The 25941-nt window shown below is 23.9% G+C and overlaps 1 protein-coding gene across 5 annotated transcripts in view; it reads right to left on the reverse strand.

Moving 5' to 3' along the window:
- Positions 1-25941, reverse strand: part of Sap47 (Synapse-associated protein 47kD) — a 53714-nt gene that overhangs the window by 3677 nt on the left and 24096 nt on the right. For 3 of the 5 annotated variants that reach the window (XM_089173283.1, XM_089173284.1, XM_089173288.1), the window contains 4 exons: positions 10126-10263; positions 8963-9102; positions 8352-8500; positions 6929-7099 (listed from right to left, as the gene is read on the reverse strand). In XM_089173283.1, coding sequence (XP_089029409.1) covers positions 6929-7099; positions 8352-8500; positions 8963-9102; positions 10126-10263 — 598 coding nt within the window. Of the gene's footprint in view, positions 1-140; positions 4548-6928; positions 7100-8351; positions 8501-8962; positions 9103-10125; positions 10264-25941 lie in introns of those variants that run through there. The other 2 variants (XM_089173285.1, XM_089173286.1) reach the window with 2 other exon arrangements.

A 25941-nucleotide genomic window follows, 5' to 3' on the forward strand; every position in this document is an offset into this window, starting at 1 on the left:
GATGGTTGAAAACCATGAGAAATAATTGTGAAAGCAACAAAAAAAAAAAAATATGGGAGGATTTAATTTTTTGTTTTTTTTTTTTTTTTTGTTATGAAATCACGCGAATATTCAGAAATTTGGGCTGACGATGTGTGATATTTATTTCCTTTTTTTTTTTTTTTTTTTTTTTAAATGTTCTTTAACGTATACTCTTTTTATTTTATTTCATTTCATTTCATTTTGTTGTTGTTTTTTAAATTTATTTATCTGTTTATTTATTTATATTACGTTTTTGCCCTTTTCTTTTTTTATTTCCAATTTTCTCTTTTCCTATTTATTCAATTTTTATTATTCCTACCACCTCCCTCTTCACGATTCGCGATAACTTGGAATGTATTTATTATTATTATTATTATTATTATTATTATTATTATTATTATTGGATATAAATAAATTTTGTTGTTGTTAACTTTTATGGGGAATGTAAAAATTCGATTTTATACGTTGAGCGCCACGTCAGTCATCTATGACTGACACGAGAGTTTTCGTTTAGGCCATGTCAGTCACAAGTGACTGACATATTCAACAATTTTCAATACAAAGTAACCCCTGTGGCCTGACGGGAATGTCCCTAAGAATTCACGTGGCGTTCAACGTGCTTAAGAGATCAGAAATCACGAGTAGCATGAGCCTGTGTCAAACAATCGCTAATTTTTGTTAATTATTATTAATCTCGATAAACGTATAATACTTTTGTTCTTTTATCTCTTTGTTTTTGTTTTTATACAATATACACACAGTATTTATATATACACATATATGTATATTGGTATACTAACTTCAACCTATAAACTTGTATAACAATTTATAAATAAACAATTTAAATTGGATCAAATTGTAAATCTAAACCATTCTCGAATCCATCTGAGGACACACGAAAAATTTCATTAAAATCAGTCTAGCCGTTTAGGAGGATTTCGGGAACAAACACACGCACAGAAGAATTATATATATATATATATATATAAAGAATATTGGGATCTTTGACAGGGACGTGACGTTGCAATTCGACCTATCTATTCTAATTTTGAATTTAGCCATCAGATAGCATATTCAAGTGCTAGAGATCCCAAAATATTTTTCTAAATCACTAATATCACTTATTAAAACTTATTAACTTTAAAATTAAAGGAATGGATACGAAAAACTCAGTCGATTAAATGATAATACTTGTATTATGTTGTTCTACATTTCTATTTTTAGTTTTGTTAATAATAATAATAATAATAATAATAATAATAATAAAATGGTTGAGCTGGGGTTGTTGCCATTTTTTTGATTAACACCACCGTTAATGAAAATATTCACGACGACGATGATATAACACTAATAATACTATTAATAATAATAATTATAATATAAATGCAATTATAATAACGATGAACAACAACAAGAACAACAACAACAACAATAATAATTATTATTAATTATTAATACTTAATAGAAAATTGAGAATATTCTGTGTTTTTTTTTCTCTCACTTTTATCGATTCCAATTCACTTCTTTTGGTTTCTTTCAGCTTTTTTTTGTTTTTTGTTTTTTTTAAGTTTCTTTTTCTTGTAATATGATGTGAGATGCAATTATGAATATCTCGTAATTAAGGTTTTTACTTAATTTAATTTTATACTTCCTTTTTCTTTTTTTTATCTTTTTTTTTTTTTTTTTTTTTTAGATAGACATCGAGTTCTAAACGTTTTCTTCGCCCACGTAGAAAAAATTCTCTCTCAAGTTCTTTAATCGTCAGTTATTGAATTATTTCTCTGTTCATTATTTTTATTATTACTCTTCTCGTTTATTAAGTTTGTAGAATAGTTTTTTTCTTTTTTTTTTTTTTTAATTACTTTTCTTTACTTCGTTCGTATTAAAAAAGAAGAAGAAGAAGAAGAAAACAGAAGCAAAAAAAGCTGATTCAATTTAACAAGTAATTAAAGCCAAGTGAAAGAAACGAGACGAAGATGCATTTTTTTTTTTGTATTTTTGTGTTAATCTTTCAGTATTTTTCATTACTTCCATTTTAGTCTTTCATATTTTTCTTCTTTCTCTCTCTCTCTCTTTCTCTCTTTCTCTTCTAATCTCTCTTTCTGTCTTTCTATCTCTGTTTATCATTTTTCTTCTTTTAATTTCTTTCATTAATCAAATCTTTTAACTTTACATAACCGAACAAACCCCCCATAAAACGCGTATTGTCATTCAATGAATTTTTATTGTTTTTTTTTCCTTTTTTTATTTAGTTTAAATCAACTTCCCTCCCTCTCTCTCTCTCTCTTTCATTATCTCATTTTCTCTCTTTGTCTCTCTTGTTATTATTATTTTTCCTTTTTTTTTAAAATTATTATTTTAATATCTTATTAGGAAGGTAACCTAACCTGTAAACTTATAGAGGGCGCGACTAAAACGAATCCATTTTTTCTTTTTTAGGTCGCGACGTTATATTTCGTTTATTTATTCGTTATTAATTATTTTATTTTTTCTTATCTTTCTTATTTCTCTTTTCTTAAACATTTCTTTTCTTTCATTTGTATAATTTTAATTTGACCACCTACCCCCCGTCCCCCATTTTGTTTTCTTAAATTCACGCGGATTCCTGCACGTTTCTTTTTTCATCTTCTTCTTTTTTTTTTTTTTTTTTAATGTACGATTTCTTTATTACATAGTCTCTGTTTTATTATTATTAATATTATTAATATTATTATTATTATTATCATTAATATTAATTTTATTATTATTGTTTATAATTATTAATATTATCATTATTATTTATATTATTATTTATATTATTATTAGTATTAGTATTAATTTTATTATTATTAATTATTATTATCATTATTAATATTATTATTATTATTATTATTATTAATATTATTATTATATTATTATTATTATTATTTCCCTTTATAATTTTGTGTCTTAATTATTTTTTTTCCCCTTACTGTACTTATTATTTCCTTTTTTTTTTTTGTTTTGTTTTTGTTTTTCTCTTTTTGTTTTTGCACATTTGGAATTTTTTTTTTTTTTAAACTTTTTTATACTTTTTTTTCCCCATTTTTATTATTTAAAACGACGTTTTACAACACGGAGAGAATCGAGAAGAGACAAGATTTAAAATTAGATTTGAAGTGACAGACAGACAGACAGACAGACAGACGGACAGAGACAAACGGACAGGACATACAAGGACATTTAAGTCGAATATCTTTTGAGCTTTTTTTTGTTGGCTTTGCTTTTGCTTTGCTTTGCTCTGCTTTACTTTGCTTTCTTTGTTTGTTAATTGATTATACTTCTTTTTTTTTCCTTTTTTTTATTTTTTATATTCTTCTTCTTTCTTCTTTCTTCTTAATACCATTGCTTGTGTTTAAATTATTATTATTATTATTATTATTATTATTATTATTGTTTTTCTCTCATTCTTTCTCTTTCTTTTTGGATAATCTTTCTATTTCCTTTTTTTAGCACACCCTCTTTTTTTTTTCTTCATATTGATTAAAATATTATTATTTTTTTTTTTTTTAACCAACTAAATTCACCTAACCTCTCTTTCTTCTTTCTTTCTTTCTTTTTATTTTTTTCTTTTATTTTGTTTAAATATCCAGTTTGTTAGCTTTGTTTTGTTTTCTTCTTCTTTTTGTTTAATTCTCTCTCTCTCTCTCTCTCTCTCTCTTATTTTTTTTCTTTTACATAACCTCGTAAACATTATTAATTCTTATCTTCAACTGACTATGATTAATTATGACAATAATAATTTTATGACAATTTATAATACCAGTGACAAGACACGTTTAATAACAATAATTATAATAATAATATATTTATATATATATATATATATATATATATATATATATTCCTAAACTTTCAATTAGTTTAAGAAAGTTAATTAATGAGATATTATTTTTTTGTTTTCTTAACACGACCGATACATGAAACTCGTAATGATAATGATAATGATAATGATGATGATGATGATGATGATGATGAATAATGATGATGAACTGTCGAGCGATTTATGAGAATATATGAAACTAACCGAATTATTATTTATAATCATTTTTTTTTTTTTTAAAGGAAACAAAAAAGAAAAATATTGTTTAGGATTGTATCGGTGCGAATATTTACTAATCATTATTAACATTAATAATAATAAACCAATAATAATAATAATAATAATATTAATAAATAAATAAATGAAGAATACTGCGTGCGATGGTTTAATGAAAATGTAAATCAAAATAATTATTAATCAAAATTAATTAATTAACATTACAATTGAATTATAAAAAAAATTGTAAATCAAAAATTGGTAAATGGAAAAGAGAAATAATAATAATAATAATAATAATAATAATAATAACAATAACAATAATAATAATAATAAGAAAAGAAAAGGGTATTAGGCTTGTCGTATATTCTCTGAAGAATTGGGGTTAGGGGGTCGGTTTATAGAGGGCGTCTGGGGTGTGCTTTTTGGATAATGGCAATATGGGGTAAGTTCTCCTCTTCTTTTTAGGCTGTTGACAAAATAGAAATGAAAAGCGGTCGTTTAGTTGACAGGCGTCATAAATTTGGTTTGAAAAATATATAACGCAAGGCTTTTTTTTTAACAATCAACGAGAAGAGAATTTTGTATAAATATAATAGATATATAAAAACACGCTTAATAAACAAACTACTTTTACGGGTATAATTCCTAATAATACGAGAGAGGAATTTCTAAAGCACAGATCAGCGGATTTTGCCACTCAATGTTACAAAATTGGGTAGCTTATTTGACCATTCAATTCTCAAATTACATCAATTCAATTGACTTTAGCAGTAAACTGACTGAAATAGGAAATACAGGAGAACGAACGCATTGTTGAAAAGTATTTTCCAAAATATAAAACCTATAAAGTTTTATTCAGTAAACTCTTAAGACAGTTTTACTTAGTTACTTTCATTTTTTAACACGTTGAGCGCCACCTATGCTATCAATGGCGGACATTAGACTTTCCGTTTGGGCCACGTCAGTCATCGGTGGCTGACAGCGTGTATAACATTATATGTATAAGCGGCCAGTGTGGCCTGATGGGGGACTTACTTGTAAATAAGAATGGCGCTGAACGTGTTAATTATTGAAATTTTTGAGGTTATGTACAAATAATGTCATGTATACTAGTATTTTCATTTACTATTATTATTATTATTATTATAGGCAATGATATCATCCTTATAAAATTCAATTTTATTTGAAATTATTTTTGAATTTGTTGATATTGCTAATAAATTGATGTTCAAATAAGAAAATGGAGGGGACACAAAGTGGCAATCCGCTGGCACAGATATAGGAGGTAAAAGAAAAGAATAGGAAGATAAATTAAATAAAAATAAAAATAAAAAATAAAAATAGGAAGAAGGTGATTGGTAAAAGAAAGCTTTGGCTTTGCCATTTTGTACGAAAATTGCAGTTGAAGTAAATTGGTCTAAAAAGGAGGGACTAAAGGTTTTTGTTTTTTTTTCTTTATAGGAAGAAGTTCATTACAAACAAAGACTACGTTAAACGACATTTAATAAACGTCAGATAATTATAGAAAATTATAAATGACACACACACACACAGATAACATATATGTATATATATATTTTAAATATATATGTATATATATATATATATGTTAGATCAAGTTTTAAAAGCTTTTCACGATGATTATTTTAATACTTCTTTCGTAATACTCACGAGGAAAAGTATTCTTGGACCGTGTCGAGGAATTTGAACCTATTCGATCTTTATCAACAAATTCTTTCCTTATTTTTTTTTTTTCAATTAATTTATATTTAAAAATATATTTTTTATTTGTTTCAATCATTTTCTACTTTTTTTTTCTTTTTTTAACACATTGAACGTCTGATTTCGTTTTTTTTTTTTATATTTTCATTTTACAATACTTGAGTACATTTTAACGTTGATATATATTTTAATTATAAGTGTAATTGTTTATTATTTATTCTTTTTTTTCTACATTTGTTTATATAATTTCTAAAAAAAAAAGAATATAAATAAAATGTTTTTATGTAAAATCAGATGAATCCAAATTTATTTGTAAATCAATTTACGTTTCTTTGTAAAACAAGGATGGTTCAATACCAACCATTGTTCAATGTGTTAATAATAATAATAATAGTAATAATAATGATAATAATAATATAAGGAAAGAATTAGTTTTTCAATTCGTTACTCGAAATTTCGTTGGTGGTCGTAACGCGATTTTAATTTTATTACTAATTTTATTTTCCTTATTTTTTTCTTCTTTTTTCTTCATCAAAAGACAATTAATAAATTAATCTTAGTTACTAAGATTAGTAACAACTAATAATTATTTAATTACTAAAAGTAGTATAATTTTTTAAATTAATTAATTAATTTAATTATTAAAATAAATTATATAAATAATTATATATTTATTATTATTAATGTATTATATTAATATTAATACATTTATATTTAAATTAAATTATATTAAAATTTATCATAATATTTATGAAATAAATTTTAATATAAATAATTATATAATTTTTATATTATTAATATTATATTATATTAATAAATATTAATTACTTGTATAATTTATTTTAATAATTAAATTGTTAAATTAATTAAATAATATAATATTATAAAGATATATATGTATATAAAAACATATATCATTATTGTTGGATAACAATATTAAATTTTTATTAAATTTAAATTAAATTTAATGTTGAATATTAATTAAAAATTCGTTTATTTGTAAAGTTTTGTTAATAAGAAAAAAAAAAAAAAAAGAAAGAAATATTAAAAGAAAATGATTATTTCCGAAGACTTGTGTTAATTTTTGTTGTTACAAACGACGACCAACGATTAACAATCACTGACCTTTCGATGGTTGCATTCCCAATTTTTTCATGCCCTCTCGTACTTCCTCAAGGTCCGTATCCGTGACCCTCATACTATCGGAAACGAATTCGTGACCTGGTGAATCGGCCAAGGTGTTGTTATTTCCTGTCGTCACGTTGTTCCTTGTTTCTTGGCCAGCGGTCACTTGAACTGTTCGCAATACAACACTCACGGCTAAACTAGAAGGGCACTTTCTACCACTAGCATACTATTTATATATTTACTATTAATCAATTAATAATTATTAATTATATAGATAAATATTTAACTAGGATAACATAATACGTTCTAAACGGAACGTGCAAAACCTATTTATAATTTTGTTTAAACAAACTGTTCTTTTCTTTACGTCATTTTTCTCTCTTTTTTTTTTTTTTTTGGTATAAAAGATACAACGAAAAAAATCATTAAATAACCAAATAACAAATGAAAAATGATTGCTCATTATTATTTTTTTAATTCATTTTTCATACGTTGTTTAATGTAAAAAAAAAAAACAAAAAAATGATAAAATTAATCGTTCGAAAGATTTCATCAATTTTCAGTCTCTTTTTTCCTTTTTTTTTTTTTTAGGTCAAAATGGAAGTTCTAATCTATTTTTTTTATAAATCACAATTAACATAAACAAATAAATAAAATAAGAATAAAAAAAATCTTTACGATTTACGTGTGAGTGTCTAGTGTGTTCAAAACAACAACGAAATTATTAATTCATGCTGTATTTTAATCTACACTATAAGCCAAATATTATTGGGATTTCTGGCAGAGGGCGTGGCAAAGCAATTCGACCTATCTATTTTAATTGTGAATTTAGCCACCAGATAGCGTATTCAAGTGCTAGAGATCCCAATATAAGAAAATTTCATTTAACAGATCTATGCTGCAGTTTATGCATTTAATTATTATTATTATTATTATTTTGTTGTTTCGTTTAAAAAAAAAAAAAAATTAGCGTGAGGCACTCTTTAAAGCTTAATTAACAATTTGAAAAAATATGAAAAAACGTGCTTAACAATCATATCATTTATAATTATTCATGCAAAAATGATGAATAAAAAATATTTCAAATCTACGACGATAGAAACAATAAAATAATTATTAATATGTTTAAAACAATTTCATTTTAAATCGTCGTAGATTATTATTATTAATATTATAATTATTATACTCGAAGCAACAATAATATCTTTCAATAAAAATCTGATTAAATAATAAATAATTTTCTCTTGATACGAATTAAAGGTTTAATTAATTTCGAATAAATGAAATCCACGTGTTGTGTTTGTTTAAATGCTTCGAGTAATTTGTTAGATTACAAAAAAAGAGAACTGAAATAAATTGATACAAAAAAAAAAAAAAAAAAGAAAAGAAAATGTTTAATGTTTAAAAAGATAAAAATTACCTTGAGTATGATCGATGCTATCGGTAGTGCTGAGATTTTGATTAGGGTTTTCGCTTTGTTGTTGATTAGCCATCGCGTTAAGTTCATGGCTTTGTCGTAATAACGACACCCGGTAGAAATAATTACGCCAAAATTCGTCCTCCGATACGCTACCAATCAAAAGATAATATTAAAAACACACACACATATATATATATATATATTTATTTATATTATATTATATTTAATTTATAACAAATATTATTTTAATAATTATATATTAATATTTTATTATTATTATTAATATTTATTATATCCCCGTGAGGGTGGCGGTGAAGAATACCCCCTCAGTAATCCCTGCTTGTCGTAAGAGGCGACTAAAAGGGCGACTTATATATATATATATATATATATATATATATTATATTAATAATATAATATATATTATATAATATAAATATAATACATTATATAATATAATATATATATTATATAATATAGAATATATATTATTATATTATAATATTCTTATATTCTATAATATTATATTATATTATATACTATATTATATATAATAACATAATATTATATTATAATATATAGTATATTATATATAATGTAAAAATACTTACACTTTCGGGACCAATTCGTATCTCATTTTTTCGAGGTTAGGATCCAGGGCAAGGGTGGCTCTTGCTACAGGCTGAATGGCTTCGAAGTCCCAAGCGAATTCAACGTCGGGTGGTGGTGCTCTCGTGAAATTACGACGTTCCTTAAAATTTACACAAATAACGTCTTCTCTTATTCCTTCGTTAAGAAAAGTTTATATATATATATATAAACAACGTTTAAAAGTAATAGAAGCCATTATTTCGAAATATTTGTTTCGTCATTAAAACGTAACTCGTAACTTGTAACTTGTAACTTGTAAATGAACGAGATAGTTGAGGAGTATTGTAATAAGACTTGTTTGTTTCTACTTTCGAGTTATTATCGAAGAAAACTTTTATTCAAAGAATTATAGTAATTATTTATATGTTTTGTGTATATATATATGTTAATATATACTGGGTGAGACATTGAAAATCTTTACAAATTTATTACAACAGTATTTAGGATTGAACAATATTTTTTTAAAGATTATTTTGAAACATTTGAAAAAATAAACCAATTGTATCGTATTTTTGAAACGTATCGTTGAAATAAGTATTTTAAAAATGTTTTCCATTTATTTTAACACACCCTGTATATATTTCAAGTTAAAATAGATCCCCCAGTATATATATACTACACTTTATACAACATTAATGTTGTCGCTTACGAGCTGTGCACATCAACGAGAAACTTTTCAGCCCCTTATGAAAGGCAACTCATTCATACATAAATGTAATAAAGAGAAGCCTTTTCTAAAGGCAGATAAAAAAGTTTTCCCTTTTACCGATAGATAACGTAGGAGTACGATATTATCGACTTGTACAAAATGTTGCCTATATTTAGGGGCAAACGTATCAGTATTCTAATTATTTTCTTTTTTTAAAACAATATAATTGTTATTAATGTTTCAAATAAACAATTGAGAAATGTTTAATAATAACGTAAGAGAATACATAAGAAAACAGAATGAAAATAAATAAGAGAAAAATAGGAATGAGAAGTAAGTATGGGGTTCTTACAACACACCGAAATATAAAAATATTAATGGATTAATTGAAAATTGGGATTTAATTTGTTTTTGATAAAAAGTGGACGTTTTGAGATGTTTATTTAAAAATGAAAAATATTAGAAAATACTAACCGTAGATAGTGACAAACATTCTTCACGTAATACGTCCTCGTTTGGTGCCCCAACCCATGGTGCAACTGCTTCACCTTTTCCATTTTGTTTACTCGCGATGAAAGCTTCTTGTTCTTTATTGAGTTCAGCAATCAGTCTCTGAAATATAATTAATTAATAGTTTATATATATATAGTAATATATCTATATATTAGGTCAACCAGAAAGTTCAGTCCATTTTAAAAATAAAATGAAATAATAAATTATTCATAATTGTAACAATTAATTAATTAAATTATTTTTGAACTCTTGTGAACATGGTGGCAATTTTTATTGGGATCTCTAGCACTTGAATACGCTATCTAGTGGCTTAATTCAAAATTAGAGTAGATAGGTCGAATTGCTACGTCACGTGGGATCTTCAGCACTTGAATACGCTATCTGGTGGCAAAATTCAAATTTACAGTAGATAGTTTGAATTGCTACGCCGTGCCCCTGCCAGAGATTCCAATATTTCATTTTAAGAAATGGGGCCTTACCCCTAGTGACGAAAAATTGAACTAATGTTTGTTTGAACGGACTAATATATGAAAATGTAGATTTCGTTCAAAAGTACTTTACTAATTGTCTTGAAATTTTTATACAACGTTGCATTCGCATACAGCTAGGTTTTTATTACATTAATTTATTTATATAATAATTAATTAATTAAAAAAAAGCAAAGAAAAAGATACAGATAAGTCTAACGTCATCTGTTGGTCATAAATTTCGGTGAGGGGGCGACACATTTGAACATAACCTAACCTAACCTTTATCTATATAACAATTTTCATTTATTATTAGATTTTGATACAGTTTCATAAATATTCAGTAAACTGAATGATTTGAAAAGGTAAAATATAGAAAATCTGAGTGTAATTATTTAATTTCTATTTTAATTACAGCACACTTTGCTTTTCAAAAATGTTGTTAGTTAACAAAAATAAGAAAATCAGTTTGATTTTTAGTTTGTTGTTGATTTTATTATTATTATTTTTTATTATAATTTTTTGTTCATATCATATTAATTAATATTACGTCTTAAAATGAAAGATATTATGGTATATATAAATAATTAATTATTATTATGATTAATGTCTTGATCTTTTATAGAAGATTAGGTATTAAAGTTATCCTTAGAAAGATATAAAGAGATAAAAAAAAATATGAAAAGGGAAAACATGCTAAAGTAGTGTTGTAAAATGAGATGAAAAGCGAATAAGAGATAAGAAGATCGAGCAAGTTTATTCGTATTACGATGATTGAAATCAGGTCAACGAAGTTTTCGTTGAGTTTGCAGCAGGGAACTGTATTACCGAGAGTTATGAAGAGTTAGACTTCATTTTCAAGATACTTCATCTACTTCTTCTTCTTCTTCTTCTTTTTATTTTGCTTTTTCTTTTTTTTTCTCACTCCTCTTTTACTATCTTTTCATCGTTTAAAGGTAAATCTTATTGTCTCAAAAGAAAGGTAAGATAAAATTGTGTTTTGCATGTAAATTAAAGTACTCTCATTAATATTAGGTCTATCGTAAAATTCTGTTCGTTCAAACAAACATTAGTTCAATTTTTCGTCACTAGATGGTAAGGTTTCCCATTTCTTAAAATGGAATATAAAAATTGCGGCTACCATCATGTTGTGGGATGAGTTCAAAAAAGTAATTCAATTAATTAATTGTTCAAATTAGGAATAATTTATTATTTTATTGTATTTTAACTTTGTTAATTGATATTAAATATTATTTATTATATAAAAGAAGTAAAAATTTAAAGAATTTTAATTTTATTAATAAATAAAAATATTATTTTTTTTTAATAATTAGTATAATAAAATTTGTATTAATTAGTATTAATCGAAAATCTTCAACTAGGTAGTTGAATTAAGATTTTAGCAATGAATTTCTAATTTGCTTTAATTAAATGGCGTTTGTAACAATAAGGGAATCAATTGATCGAATGTACTTTGATCCTAACTTAATCGTTCTTAAACTGTAAACCCTAAGGATTCCGTACGAATCCCAATTCATTTCAAAGGATTTGTTTCTAATTGAAAATTAATTACTTTCTTGTTATGTATAATTTACTTGTTTTATATTTAAATCGTTTTATTTACGTAATAATAATAATAATAATAATAAATATCAATATAAAATATATTATATAATATAAATTACACATTGAAAATTATATTCATAATTATATTTATATAAATTATATTAATATTATATTAACATATAATATAATTATATATTAATATATATTATATTATAATAATATATATTATATATATTATATAATATATATTATAATTATATATATTATATATAATAAATTATATATAATATATAATAATATATTATAATTATAAATATTATATATATATAATATATATAATTTAATATATTTATAATATTATATATATAATTAATATATTATTATATATTATTATAATATATGTATATTTATACATATATTACATACAATACATGTACATAAAAATACATATATATATAATATAACAAATGAAGAGAATATAAAAAGAAAAATAATATTAACCACAATAAAGATTTTGTATCTGTGAAAATAAAACGATCAAAGGGATTGTACAATCGTTAAAAAAAAAAGGGTTGTGTTCCAATATTGCGGTCACGGTTGTTAGAAGAAAACGTGCTTTGGAATTCGATCAATGTCGACAGTCAAAGTCCCATTTGCCAAAGAGAATTACTACGAGAATTACTACTGGGTTTTGTCGCGAGAATAAGCTTTTAAGTAGAATTAAAAGAAATGGTTGAAGTTATATAAAGTGGAAGTAAAAGGATATGTGGGTGAGGTAGTAAGGACTAAGGACTAAGGAAAGAAAATACTAAAAGAATGAAATGTTTAGCAGTAAGAACTTGATAGAACTTAATAGGACTAAAAAGGGTAGTCAACAACCTTTTAATTGGGTATGTTTAGATGTTGTTGAAAGTTACGTCATTACATCAAACCCACCATTTTTCAAATATATTTTATTTAAGAAATTAAATATAATATAAAAAGTAAATGAAGAATCAGAAACAGAATTAATTGGTGATAAAGAAATAAAATGATCAAATGGAATAATAGAAAGAAAATGATTTAAATAAAAGAGAGAGAGAGAGAGAAAGAGAGATAGAAATAATAAAAAATAAAAAGATTCAAGAAAAGGAAAGGGAATAATAATAAATTATAATTAATTAATTATTAAAATAAAATATTAACAATTTAAAATATAAAATATTACAAATTGATTAATAATAATTACTACTTAATTATAAAGAAATAAAATGATAAAAGGAAAAATAGTAATTGGTTTGAGATTCAGTGATGTTATTTCATTTTCTAATCTATTTTGTTTCAATTATAAAATATATATATATAAAATCATATGAATTATATAACACCGTCTAGTTAATACGACTATTTAGATACCTAGATAATAACTAGATGATCCTAAGCTTAGATAAAGGAGGAAGGGGTTCGAGGATAATGCTAGCAATCTAACCTAAAACAAATAATCGCTTTCAGAACTAACTTCACACAGCTTCTTTAGTTTAAGCTTTTCAACTGTGAAGTTAGGTACAACACAGAACAAAACAATTCCTAATAATACTAATAAAAAAAGAAACAGATAATTATTCATTATATCTTAAAGGTATCTTATTTGATTATCTCAAAAGACGATACAATTTTGTAACTTTTCAATTAATATATTTGTTTTTTCACAATCTTTTACTTGGATTGATATCAGAACTAACTTCACACAGAGCTTTTCTTTAGGTTATGTTTGTAAACTGTGAAGTTAGGTCTAACACAGAACAAAACAGTTCCTAATAACAGTAATAAAAATAGAAAAAGATAATTATTCATTATATTTCAATATATCTTTTTTAATTATCTCAAAAACCATTCACTTTTTTAACTCTTAAATTAATATATTTGTTTTCACAATCTTTTAATTGGATTGATACCAGAACTAACTTCACACAGAACTTTTCTTTAGGTTATGCTTTTAAACTGTGAAGTTAGGTACAACACAGAACAAAACAGTTCCTAATAATAGTAATAAAAATAGAAAAAGATAATTATTCATTATAATTCAATATATCTTATTTAATTATCTCAAAAACCATTCACTTTTTAAACTCTTTTTTTTTTTTTTTAATAATATTTTACTTGAATTGTTAATAAAAATTGTTCAAGATTTGTATAAGAGAGAGAATATAAGAAGAAAAAGAAGAAGAAGAAGAAGAAAAAATGATGGTGATAAAGAAAAAGAGATTAATCAATGATGAGGAAAGAAAACGATAAAAGAAAAAATATAAAAAGAAAATGACAGAAAGAAGAAGAAGAAGAAGAAGAAGGGTGAGTGGGCGGGCGGGCGGGGGGGAGGGCAAGAAGATAAAAAGTCAATCGATAAGAAAGAAAAAAATAATAATAAAAAGAGAAAGAAAGAGAAAGAGAGAGGAAGAGATATTTTCCAAGGATCGTATCCGAATGAAGGTGGCCTATTGATCCATGAAGAGAGTGCCTAAGAGATGCTGGAGCTTCGTCCTTGACGTAATATCCGTCATTGCTTGGGAAAGAAAAGCTCCATTTACGATTTTCCTTTAACCCACCCCTTCTTTTTCTTCTTCTTCTTTTTTTTCTGTTTTTGCTTTCCTTTTCTTCCTTTTTATTTCTCTAAGGCAACCACCAAAGTACTTATACTTTACTTCTTCTTCTTCTTCTTCTTTTCGTTTCTTTCTATCTTCAAAAAAAAAATGTCTCATTCCTTCATTTAACTTAAAAAAAAAAAAAAAAAAATCATCCCCCTTGTCTCCAACCATTTTCTCAAATCTTTTCTCCAACAAATGTGTCATAGTTTTTTTTTTTTTTCATCTCATTTGAATTTATTCCATTTTATTATTAATATATATTATATATATATATATATGTGCCCATAATTATGAAAGTGGTTTAACCCAGAGGTCATCAAAATGGTGGTCCAAAAGAGAAAATTTCCCTGGTCATCAGAAAAATGTGGAAATACACATACTCATCACGTTAAGTTTGAGACAATTGTTGTCTATTTGGAAGAAAGAAGAAGAAGAAGAAGAAGAAGATGTTTAACACTTCAAAAATCCTATTAGTGATTTGTGGGATTTAAATAATGAATTTACTGATCCGTGAAGTCAAAAAGTTTGGTGACCTTTGATCTAACCTAAGTCTCCCTGTTAAGTTGATTTAACTCAGTAATTATCAAAGTGGACGCTACTGTCCTCTGGTGGGTGTTGCAGCGATTCATGGGAGGTGGTTAGAAACATTTAATACATAATTTCCTCTATATATTAATTGTTATTAAAAACAATTAATTTACAAGGAGCACTAAGTAATATTTTTTTCGGAAAAGATGGCGCTACGATAAAACAAAGTTTGCTAAACACTACTGACCTAACCTATATATCTCTTGTTTCGAGATATTTCAAGAATTAAATTTGAAAATAATTTCATTGAGAAGAACAAACAAAATGAAGTATAATTTAAAAACCAAAAGTAATAAAACCAAATTATATTTAATATTAATTGATTATGAAATGAAATATCATATTTTTATTGGTTATGTATTAAAATATCGTTCAACATTATTATTACGTATATTAGTTAGAATACATTTGTTTCTAAAACTTTTGATTAAAACTAATTGTACGATAGGAGATAATAGAGAAATTTCGTATTCGTTGAAATAGGAAACTTAGGTTAGTGGAAATGGTTTAATCGATAGTCACGTAGAGAGAGTCACGATAAAATGCCACAAGTGATAGAAGATCATTTTGAACGGACAGAATAGTGATAGTAAATAGTAGTAGTAGTATGTTAGAATATAACGAGTAAAGTGTTACCATTTTGACTGGTACACACACACACACACACACACACACATATATATATAATATAGAAGTAGAAGAACACACATATGAGACAACAGTAGTAGTATTTACCGTAAGTAAAAGCGTATAAGGAAATTAGGTTTCTCCTTTATAATCAGATCAAACTATGATACTACGTCTCTTCCATTATCATCAAACTTTATTAATTGTTGCAATGTTCTTCGATTTATTTTAACGTGATTTATTATCATTTAAATGAATTTAAATAAAATACGTATAATATTTATTGATTATATTATTTCAAAATTTATTAATAATTAACATGTTTTTTTTTAATGCGTGATAAAACAGTCAAGTGATGCAAAATTGTTTTGGTCCGACATTGTAGTAACAAGTGTTGTTCTACTTAACGTACAAAAATGCGATTACTATAATTACAATTAATTAAATAAAGTGCACATAAAATTCATTGATTATACCCCTTTCAAAATTAATTAATAATAAATTAACATTTTTGTATGTGTGTGTGATAAAACGAACGAGTGATGCAAAATAATTTTAGTCTGACAATGTAGTAATAAGTGTTGTTTTAATTACAGTAGAATAACATCGTCATAAATCAGACAACAGTAATACAATAATTTAATAAAAGAAGAAGAAAAACTACTTAGTACAATTACATTAATTAAATAAAGTGTAGACAAAATTTAATCGAATATTTATTAATTAACAATTTATATTAATAGAAAGAAATTGTTAAAAGTAACAGAATTGTTATATAATTATATATAATATATATTGTGTCAATAAGTCAAAGAATTTGAAAGTATATATATACTTTACCTTATTAACACCAATTTATATTAATAAATATTTACTAACAAATATTAATAATTAATAATAAATAATAATCAATAATATTGCGAAACAACCTTAGGGTACTGTCGAAATTTGATTTTATCATTCTTTTTTAAATTCAAACTAGGGGTGGCCCGCCACGCGTTGCTGTGGCTCAAATAATTCGCGATTAATAAAATAATATTGCAATTATAAATTAAAATATAAACTATCCTATCTTTCAAGTTGGATGAAACTGCACACATTGTGGAAAAATTTTATTCAAATAGGTACAGCAGTTTAGGAGTCCATTGCGGACAAACAACGTGTGGTGTGACACGTAATTTATATATATTAAGAAAAGAAGATAAGAAGATAAGATATATACAACACTTACACAGACACACACACACACACACAAGGGAATATGAATTTCGTTTATTACTTGTAATGTGTTGCATCTTAGTTAATGCGTTCGCGGCATGTTGGAGTATAGTTTCCATGATAAATATAATACTTACCTACGACGAGCTTAACGAGAAAAGCCTTCTCCGTTTTATGGGGTATAGTTTATTGTTAAAGTTTCCCATCTAGAGACGCGTTATGGTTCTTTATTCTTTCATTTTTATTCTTTCTACTTTAGTTTCACGTTTTTGTTTGTCTTCTTCTTCTTCTTCTTCTTTCATTTTTCTTACAGTGTTGTGTGTCTTCTTTCAGATTTTTTCCCCTCATGTTTTTTTATCTTTCCACCATTTTCTTTTTGTTATTTCTTTTACTTGTGTACTTTTTATCAGACAGACATAAAAAAAATAATATGCAAACATTTTCATAACAAAAAAAAATTATATAAACAATTGATGAAATGAATAAATGAATTATAATTATAGTTATTGTTAGTAGTAAGAAATTGGTATTATTATTATTATTATTATTATTATTATTATTATTTATTTGAATCATGTTTGACGTTATTAAACAATGGAAACAAATTAATAATAATTAGCTGATCAATTTATCAAATTGACAGTAATAATATTCAGTCTTTTTCTGTGACCTATGGTAATATCGTTTATAGTTCATTTCTGATTGTTATAATAAATTATTATATTTGATTATCCTGTAAATCAATGGTTTAATAATAGATGAAATGAAAATTGATTTATTTGTAGTGATTGATAAATTATAAACGTGCAGAAAGAAAACAAATATAACATTAATATAAAAATATCAATATATAAAAATAATATTAATTGTAATATTATTTATTAATTATAATATTATTTGTATATAATAATAATTTATATACAAATATAAATATCAATATAATTTAATAAAATATTAATTTAATTAATATAAATATTAAATTTATATATATATATATATATATTAATACAAATATTAATATAAAATATATAAAAACAAATTGTATATTAATAAAATATTAATATATATGATTAATATATTAATAATTACTATATTAATAAATTAATATTAAATTATTTATATATATATATATATATATTAATAAATATAAAAAATATTAAAAATGAAACCACTTTTATATATACTTTCAAATTTGCATTAAGTAGAACAACACTTATTACTGCATTGTCAGACCAAAATTATGTTCTATCACTTAATCGTTTTATCACACATTAAAAAAAAATGTTAATTTATAATTAATTTTGAAAGGGTACAATCAATGAATTTTATACACACTTTATTTAATTAATTGTAATTCTAGTAATCGCATTTTTTTTTACTTTCAGTAGAACAACACTTATTACTACATTGCCGGACTATAATAATTTTGTATCACTCGTTCGTTTTATCAAGCATTAAAAAAAAATGTTAATTATTAATGAATTTTGAAATAATTTAATCAATAAATATTATACGCATTTTATTTCATTAATTGTAATTATAGTAATAGTATTTTTTCTACTTTAACAAATGACACAATTATTTCACATAAATGTTAAACTTGATTATAGAAAAATTCTATTTCATTAAAATCACACATTTTCTTTTCTTTGATTTACGTTATCTCTCATTTTTATCAGTTTTATTCTTTCACTGAGATATCATACATTCATATGTACATATATGTACATATATATATATATATATGTATATGTGATAGCTCGAGGGGTAAGAATGATTCATTGACAAGACGTTGACTTTTATAATGGTGTATTAGATTTAATACAGAACGTATTCTCGTACGAGATCTAAAAAAAGAAAAAATATTCAACCAGAAATATGATTTTCAATATTAAATTGATTCAGAAATTCTACAATGGTTTGATCTCTTACTTTTGTATGTATATATGTATAAATGTGTGTATGTATATATATATACATATATGTTTCAATATTATCCTTTTTAAGCTTCTTTTAATATCGACGTTTCACAACCACACTTATCAAGTAATACTTAAAATTTTTTTTTACAACATCCAGACAGTTTAATGAGACGTCTGTTACAATTAATAATAATAATAATAATAATAATAAATTTAAGTTAAAATTCGTTTTTAATTTCTTATAGAAAATTCTGGGTTTAACTCTTAGGTTGAACCTGGGAGCAAAAATTGTCTTCATTTTCACACAAAAAAAAAAAAAAAACAACACGAAATCACTTTGCAAACAACCCAATACATAATTGCATTGGAAGTTACTTATGACTCGATCTAATATATTTAAATAAATACAACATTTATTTTTAAAAAAAGGGGGGACTCACATGAATGTTTACATTATTATACTAATCAATCATAATAAATCATATGAAATAATATATTTAACAAATACAAACTAAAAATTGCGTAAGTAAGTACGTGCGTGGTGGTGGTGGTGGTGGTGGTGGTGAATTGGTCTTTCGTGTATATCGGTTGTGTAAAACAAAGTAGGCCAAACCTTGTCCTGACCTAGATGACAGTATGACGTCATCTGCAACCCACTCTTTGGTCGTCTTCCTCAAACCAGTAGAGAAAGATATTCTCTTGTGGAATACTTGTTTACTCTTGATGCAACGAATAAGTGTACAACATCAACGAACCAACGAACCAACTAACCAACCAACCAACCAACCAAACCTAATAACACCACTAACCAAAGTATTCAAATTTTTCAACGTCATTTTTGTTGAAAATATGTCAAATATTTAAACATCATCTAATCTATGGTATTCTAAACATGCTTTGATCTATTTTTTTTTTAAGGCCTCCTTTTTTCCCCATTATAAATAATACATACATACATACATATGTATATATATATATCGATTAAAAATGTTAAAGGGTGTGTAAAACAAAAAAGGACTAACTCTCGTGTTTTGTTTATTGATCAAAATTATTTCCAATTAACGTGGCTCTCATCTAAATTTTTTTGTACTTTACAAAAGTCAGTTGTCCCTTAGAAAAAAAGAAAAGAAAAGAAAAGAAAGGAAACATCCCTTATAATCATCCCCTTTTTATCAATTTTTTTCCTGTTTCTTCCATCTATTTGATTCTAACTTCTTCTTCTTCTTTTTCTTCTTCTTCCAAAGTTATCGAAAAAAAAAAAAAATTCCTAACTAATTCGACCTTCTCCTTCTTCTCTCTTTCACCGCCCTTTTCTCCGACCTTCCATCCTCCTCCTCCTCCTTCTCCTCCTCTTTCTCCTCCCTTTTCTCCAGACACCCCGGTCGATATTACTCGCTGTTTGCACGGCCTCATTTTTACTCGTTCCCTTTCTCCTCTTTTCCCTTTACCTTCTACCATCCCTTTACTTTATTCCTTGCTCACCATTCCCCCTCTTTCACCTTCTTCTTCTTCTTCTTCCTGTTATATTTTTTATTTTATTATATTTGATTTGATTTTTACCCTTCTTTAATTTCCGGTTCAATTTTATTATTCGCTAATATTATTTCGGAAAAAGTATTGGGATGATCGTCTGGCAAGGGGTGTGGCGTTAGCAAAATTCGACCTATCTACTCTATTTTTGAATGTAACCATCAGATAGCGTATTTAAGTGCTAAAGATCCCAATATTACGATCGTTTCTTTTTTCTTGTTTTCATTTTTTGTTTTGTTTCATTAATTAACCCTTGCTTACCACACCTCCTTGGAGTAATACGCTTAAACGCTTAAGGTCTGGGTCCTTTGGACTCAGTGTGGTAAGCAAAGGTTCATTTTCATTAGTTGATTTAAAAAGTTGAGTATATTCGATTCATTTGTAAATATAATTCTTAATTTATACATTAATATAATTATTTTTATCGTATACAGATAATATATATTCAATTATTAATATTATATAATATTAATAATTATAGATATTATAATTATTATAAATATTATAATTATTAATAATAATTATTATAATATAACTATTATAAATATTATAATTATTAATAATAATTATTATAATATAATTATTATAAATATTATAATTATTAATAATAATTATTATAATATAATTATTAATAAATATTATAATTATTAAAATATTAATAATAAAATATAAAATAAATATTATAATTATATATATATATTAATTTATTAAAAATATATATTTAATAATATTTTAAATAATAATTATATATATATATATATATATATATATATATATATATATATATATATATATATATTTAATAATATTTTAAATAATAATTATATATATATATATATATTTAATTTATTAAATTTAAATATATATATTTATATTAAAGAGAGAAGAAGGATTTTAACAACAATTTCTTCAACTATTCAAAATAATGTTCTGTATGAACTTATTATTTCTACAATAATTTTCAAAATCATATTACAAATTTGGAATTATGTTAAATTCACAGTAACGCGTTATAAAAACATTGATATTTGAATTAATGTATATTTTTTTGGGGTTTTATTTTTAAATTATTTTATTTAAAACAACTTAAAGAAATGTTCTCGTTAATTTTTAAAGTAATCAACGAAAGAAAACTTGAATCAATTAAATGCAACTCGTTTTTTTCTTTTCTTGTTGTTGTTGTTGTTGTTGTACACCTGTCAGACATTTCTGAAGACATTTCTCTCTCTCTCTCTCTCTCTCTCTTTCTCTCTCTTTCTGTTTCTATGTGTACACATATCGTATATAAAAAAAAAAAAAAGGTAGACAGTAGATAGATGCGGGTTTCGTTTGTCAGACGCGTAAAAAAAAAAAAAAAATAAATAAATAAAGATAAAAAAAAAAAAAAACATTTTACTGACCGTAAATTCGTATTATTTAGGTCGTCAGTTAAACTAGGACACAGGTTATATTTGTTTCCTCTCGTTTATGTGGGTGGTATGAACAACAAGAGAGAGACAGAGAGAGACAGAGAGAGAGAAAGAGAGAGAGAGAGAAAGAGAGAAAGAAAGATAGAAAAAGTAAAAACGAGACTACAGTTTATTAAAATACTGAAATAATGTGAGCGTCTAGTCAGCTAGTCTAGTCTCAGGAACTTGCTAAGATAAAAGAAAAAAAAGAAAAAAAAACATAGAAAGAAAAAGAAACTGAAACAGGAATAAAAAAAGAACTGTTCATTTTTATTGTCCTTTATTTTGTTTCTGTATTTTTTTCTTCTTTTTCTTTTTACATTATTTCAATCACTTAGAAAAAGATGGAACGTCGATCTGTATTTTGAAAAAAAAAAAGAAAAGAGAAAAAAAAAATAAGAAAAATATTGCAAATATCTCACGTGTTTGTTTTTTTTTTTTACAATGACGAAGATGAGGATTAGAATGATGGAAAGGTTTGACAGGGAATGTTATAGTTTGAAGTTCATCTTAAAGGGGATATTCCCATGATTACTATAGCATAAAATAATAAATAAATAAATAAATAAATGAAATAATATATCGATAGAAGAAAGTTAATATTATTTCATAACAATTCTTGCATATTTTATCTATAAGTTTTTTTTTTTTTTTAAATATTATTGTATATGTGCAACTTTTCTTTCAATTTGTTAACGTATGTTTTAAATCTATGTATAATTAATGAATTAATTTTGTTATTTTAGAAATCTAGTTAAATTCTTTGAAATAACAATAAGTTTTTCTCTCTTTTATTGTTTAATATATATATATATATATATATATATATATATATATATAATATAATATAAGAATATATATTAATATTTTAAATTAATATAATAAATAAATAAATCTAAAGTATAATAATATAAATATACTATATTCATATTATTATATATTAATATATTAAATAAATATAATAAATGAATAATTATAAAGTAATATAAATATAGGTATATTATATATTATAATATTATATATAAATATACTATAATATATTATTATATATTAATATATTAAATAAATATAATTAATGAATAATTATAAAGTAGTATAAATATAGGTATATTATATAATATAATATTATATATAAGTATACTATAATATATTATTATATATTAATATATTAGATAAATATAATAAATGAATAATTATAAAGTAATATAAATATAGGTATATTATATAATATAATATTATATATTAATATAATAATATATAATATAATAATTAATATAATAATATATAATATAATAATTAATATAATAATAGATAATATATTAATATTATATATTATAATATAATATTATATATTAGTATATTAAATAATATGATATATATTTTATTTATATAACATATTATATTGATATATAATAAAAATTATATTATTCAACAAAACGAACACTAATTATTATTATTATTATATTTTTTATTTCATAGATCTCATTCAATTGAAATTGAAAATAATTCTCTGTAATTCGAAATGGTTTGAATTAACCCTCGACAAATCAAACCGTAACGATATGAAATTTCGAAAGAATGTTGATTTAAAAACATGATCAAATTACATTTTCAATTCTTAATCCTCGTTTCTCTGGAATTTCTTCGAAATTTTATCAGCAAGATCAAAGATCGAGAGTCATGAAGATCGATGTGTCATGAAGTGAAGTCGAGGGGATGATTCTAACGGGTAAGATGAATTTTATTTTTCAACTCAAAGGTCAAACCATCTTGAATAAGAGTGAGTAAAAAAGAGAGAAAAAGAGAGAAAAAGAGAGAGAGAGAGAGAGAGAGATAGAGAATAAAAATTTACATTTGCATTTGAAATTTTCTGAAAGCTAAACTACTATCCTTTTCTAGAATTCTACTTCTTTCATTTTTATTCTTTTCCTTTTTCTTTTTTCATCCTTTTATAACTTAACATGAGAAGAAAAGATGTGTGAAAAACTCCAAGGAAAAAGGAAAAAGGAAAAAAAAAAAGAAAAAGAAGAAGAGAAAGTTGGATTGCATCCATTCGAATAGATTTCGTTTAATAATTCATGAAATCAACTGCAATGCTAGGTGTATAGAAAAAATGATGATATAAAAGTATTCTTCTATTTTATACAACTCCCCAGGTTGTAGCATCACACAAAATAAATATATATATATATACATTTATGTATACGTGTAAATGTATATATTTAAATCATGTAATTCTTTTATTACAAGGATTTGAAGTAACACACTGTTCGAGAAATAAAATACAAAGATATTCTATTTGAAAAAAAAAAAAAAAAACAAATCAAATTGTTTTTATTTGTTCAACTTATAGTATTGTATAATAATTCAATGCATACTATTTTAAATATTTATATTTAAATGAGATTGTCATTTTAGTTGAGTTTTCTGAATTAAATCTAATTTATTTTAAATTGTTTATTAATATTTTTATATTCATATATTATATAACTTATAAATATATATATATATATATATATATATATATATATATATATATATATATATATATTATATTTAAAAATATAAAAATATTTGCATTTGCAATTATTATATTAAAAATATATAAATATATAATAATATAATTTATATATTATACTTTAACTCATTTTAAATTGTTTATTAATATTTTTATATTGATATATCATATAAATTATTATTAACTTATATAAATAATTAAATATATAAGTAAAAGATCTGTAAACTAAAAAAAAACCAAAATCTTTACATTAAATTCGTCATTTCTGATCGTAAATCATATCCTAATGATATAATATAATTAAAAAAAAAATATGTTACATATATATATTCGTAAATTGAATAAAAAAAAAAAAAATAGAAAAAGGAAATGGACCGGACACAACAGTTGGAATCTTTCGTCACGTTCCACAAGGGAAATCAATATTAGCAACGAGTAAGCAAGCTTGCGCGCCAGTTATCCCTACCATCCTTCCTTCCTTTTGCACACACTTATATATACATATGTATATACATGTGTAAATATGTTATATACAATGTTTCCCATATAAGGGATATACACAATTCGTTAAACGAAAACAATACAAAACCAATTTCGATATTTGATAGATTTTACCCCTTGAGATTGAATCATCACCACCATTACTTATGTAACAAATTGATGAAATACAATGTGAAAAATAAAAGAAATAAAGAATGAATAGTGAATGAGATAAATCAACACAAATGTTGAATTAATTCACGTTTGTCAAATATCGGAAGATTATTCATAGTATATACAGGGTGTCTCATATAAACAGCGGTCGTACGTAAAACTTTTTCATCTCATAGACCAGTTAATTCATAATTTAAGTCCTACAGACTACTAATAGGATTTTTTAAATGTTTAATATATTTATATAACAAATTATGATCTAAAAATAGAGAAAGTGTACCTAGTTAACAAAATAAAACTATTAATTGTAACCAAATTATGAAAGGTATGTATTGTTATGAATTAAATAATGTTTCAATGCATCTTAAAACATAAGTTAACTTGATAAGTGAGTATATTCGTGACTGAAATCGTATTAATGTAGGCTGTAATATTGTAAGATCAAAAATACAGGGTGTCATTTACAAAAATAAAGGTTCCCTTAAAAACAATTTTTCAAACTTTTTGTTTATTGCAATGTATAGTCAATCAAAAACAGATCAACTTTTGTTTAAAATATTCTTTTGTCAGATTATCGTAGGTACTTCAAAAATCATGAATACTGTTATATGGGACACC

Source organism: Polistes dominula, unplaced genomic scaffold (assembly GCF_049000335.1).
Source record: "Polistes dominula isolate Pdom_NZ unplaced genomic scaffold, Pdom_raw_medaka scaffold_35, whole genome shotgun sequence".
Classification (NCBI taxonomy): Eukaryota; Metazoa; Arthropoda; class Insecta; order Hymenoptera; family Vespidae; genus Polistes; species Polistes dominula.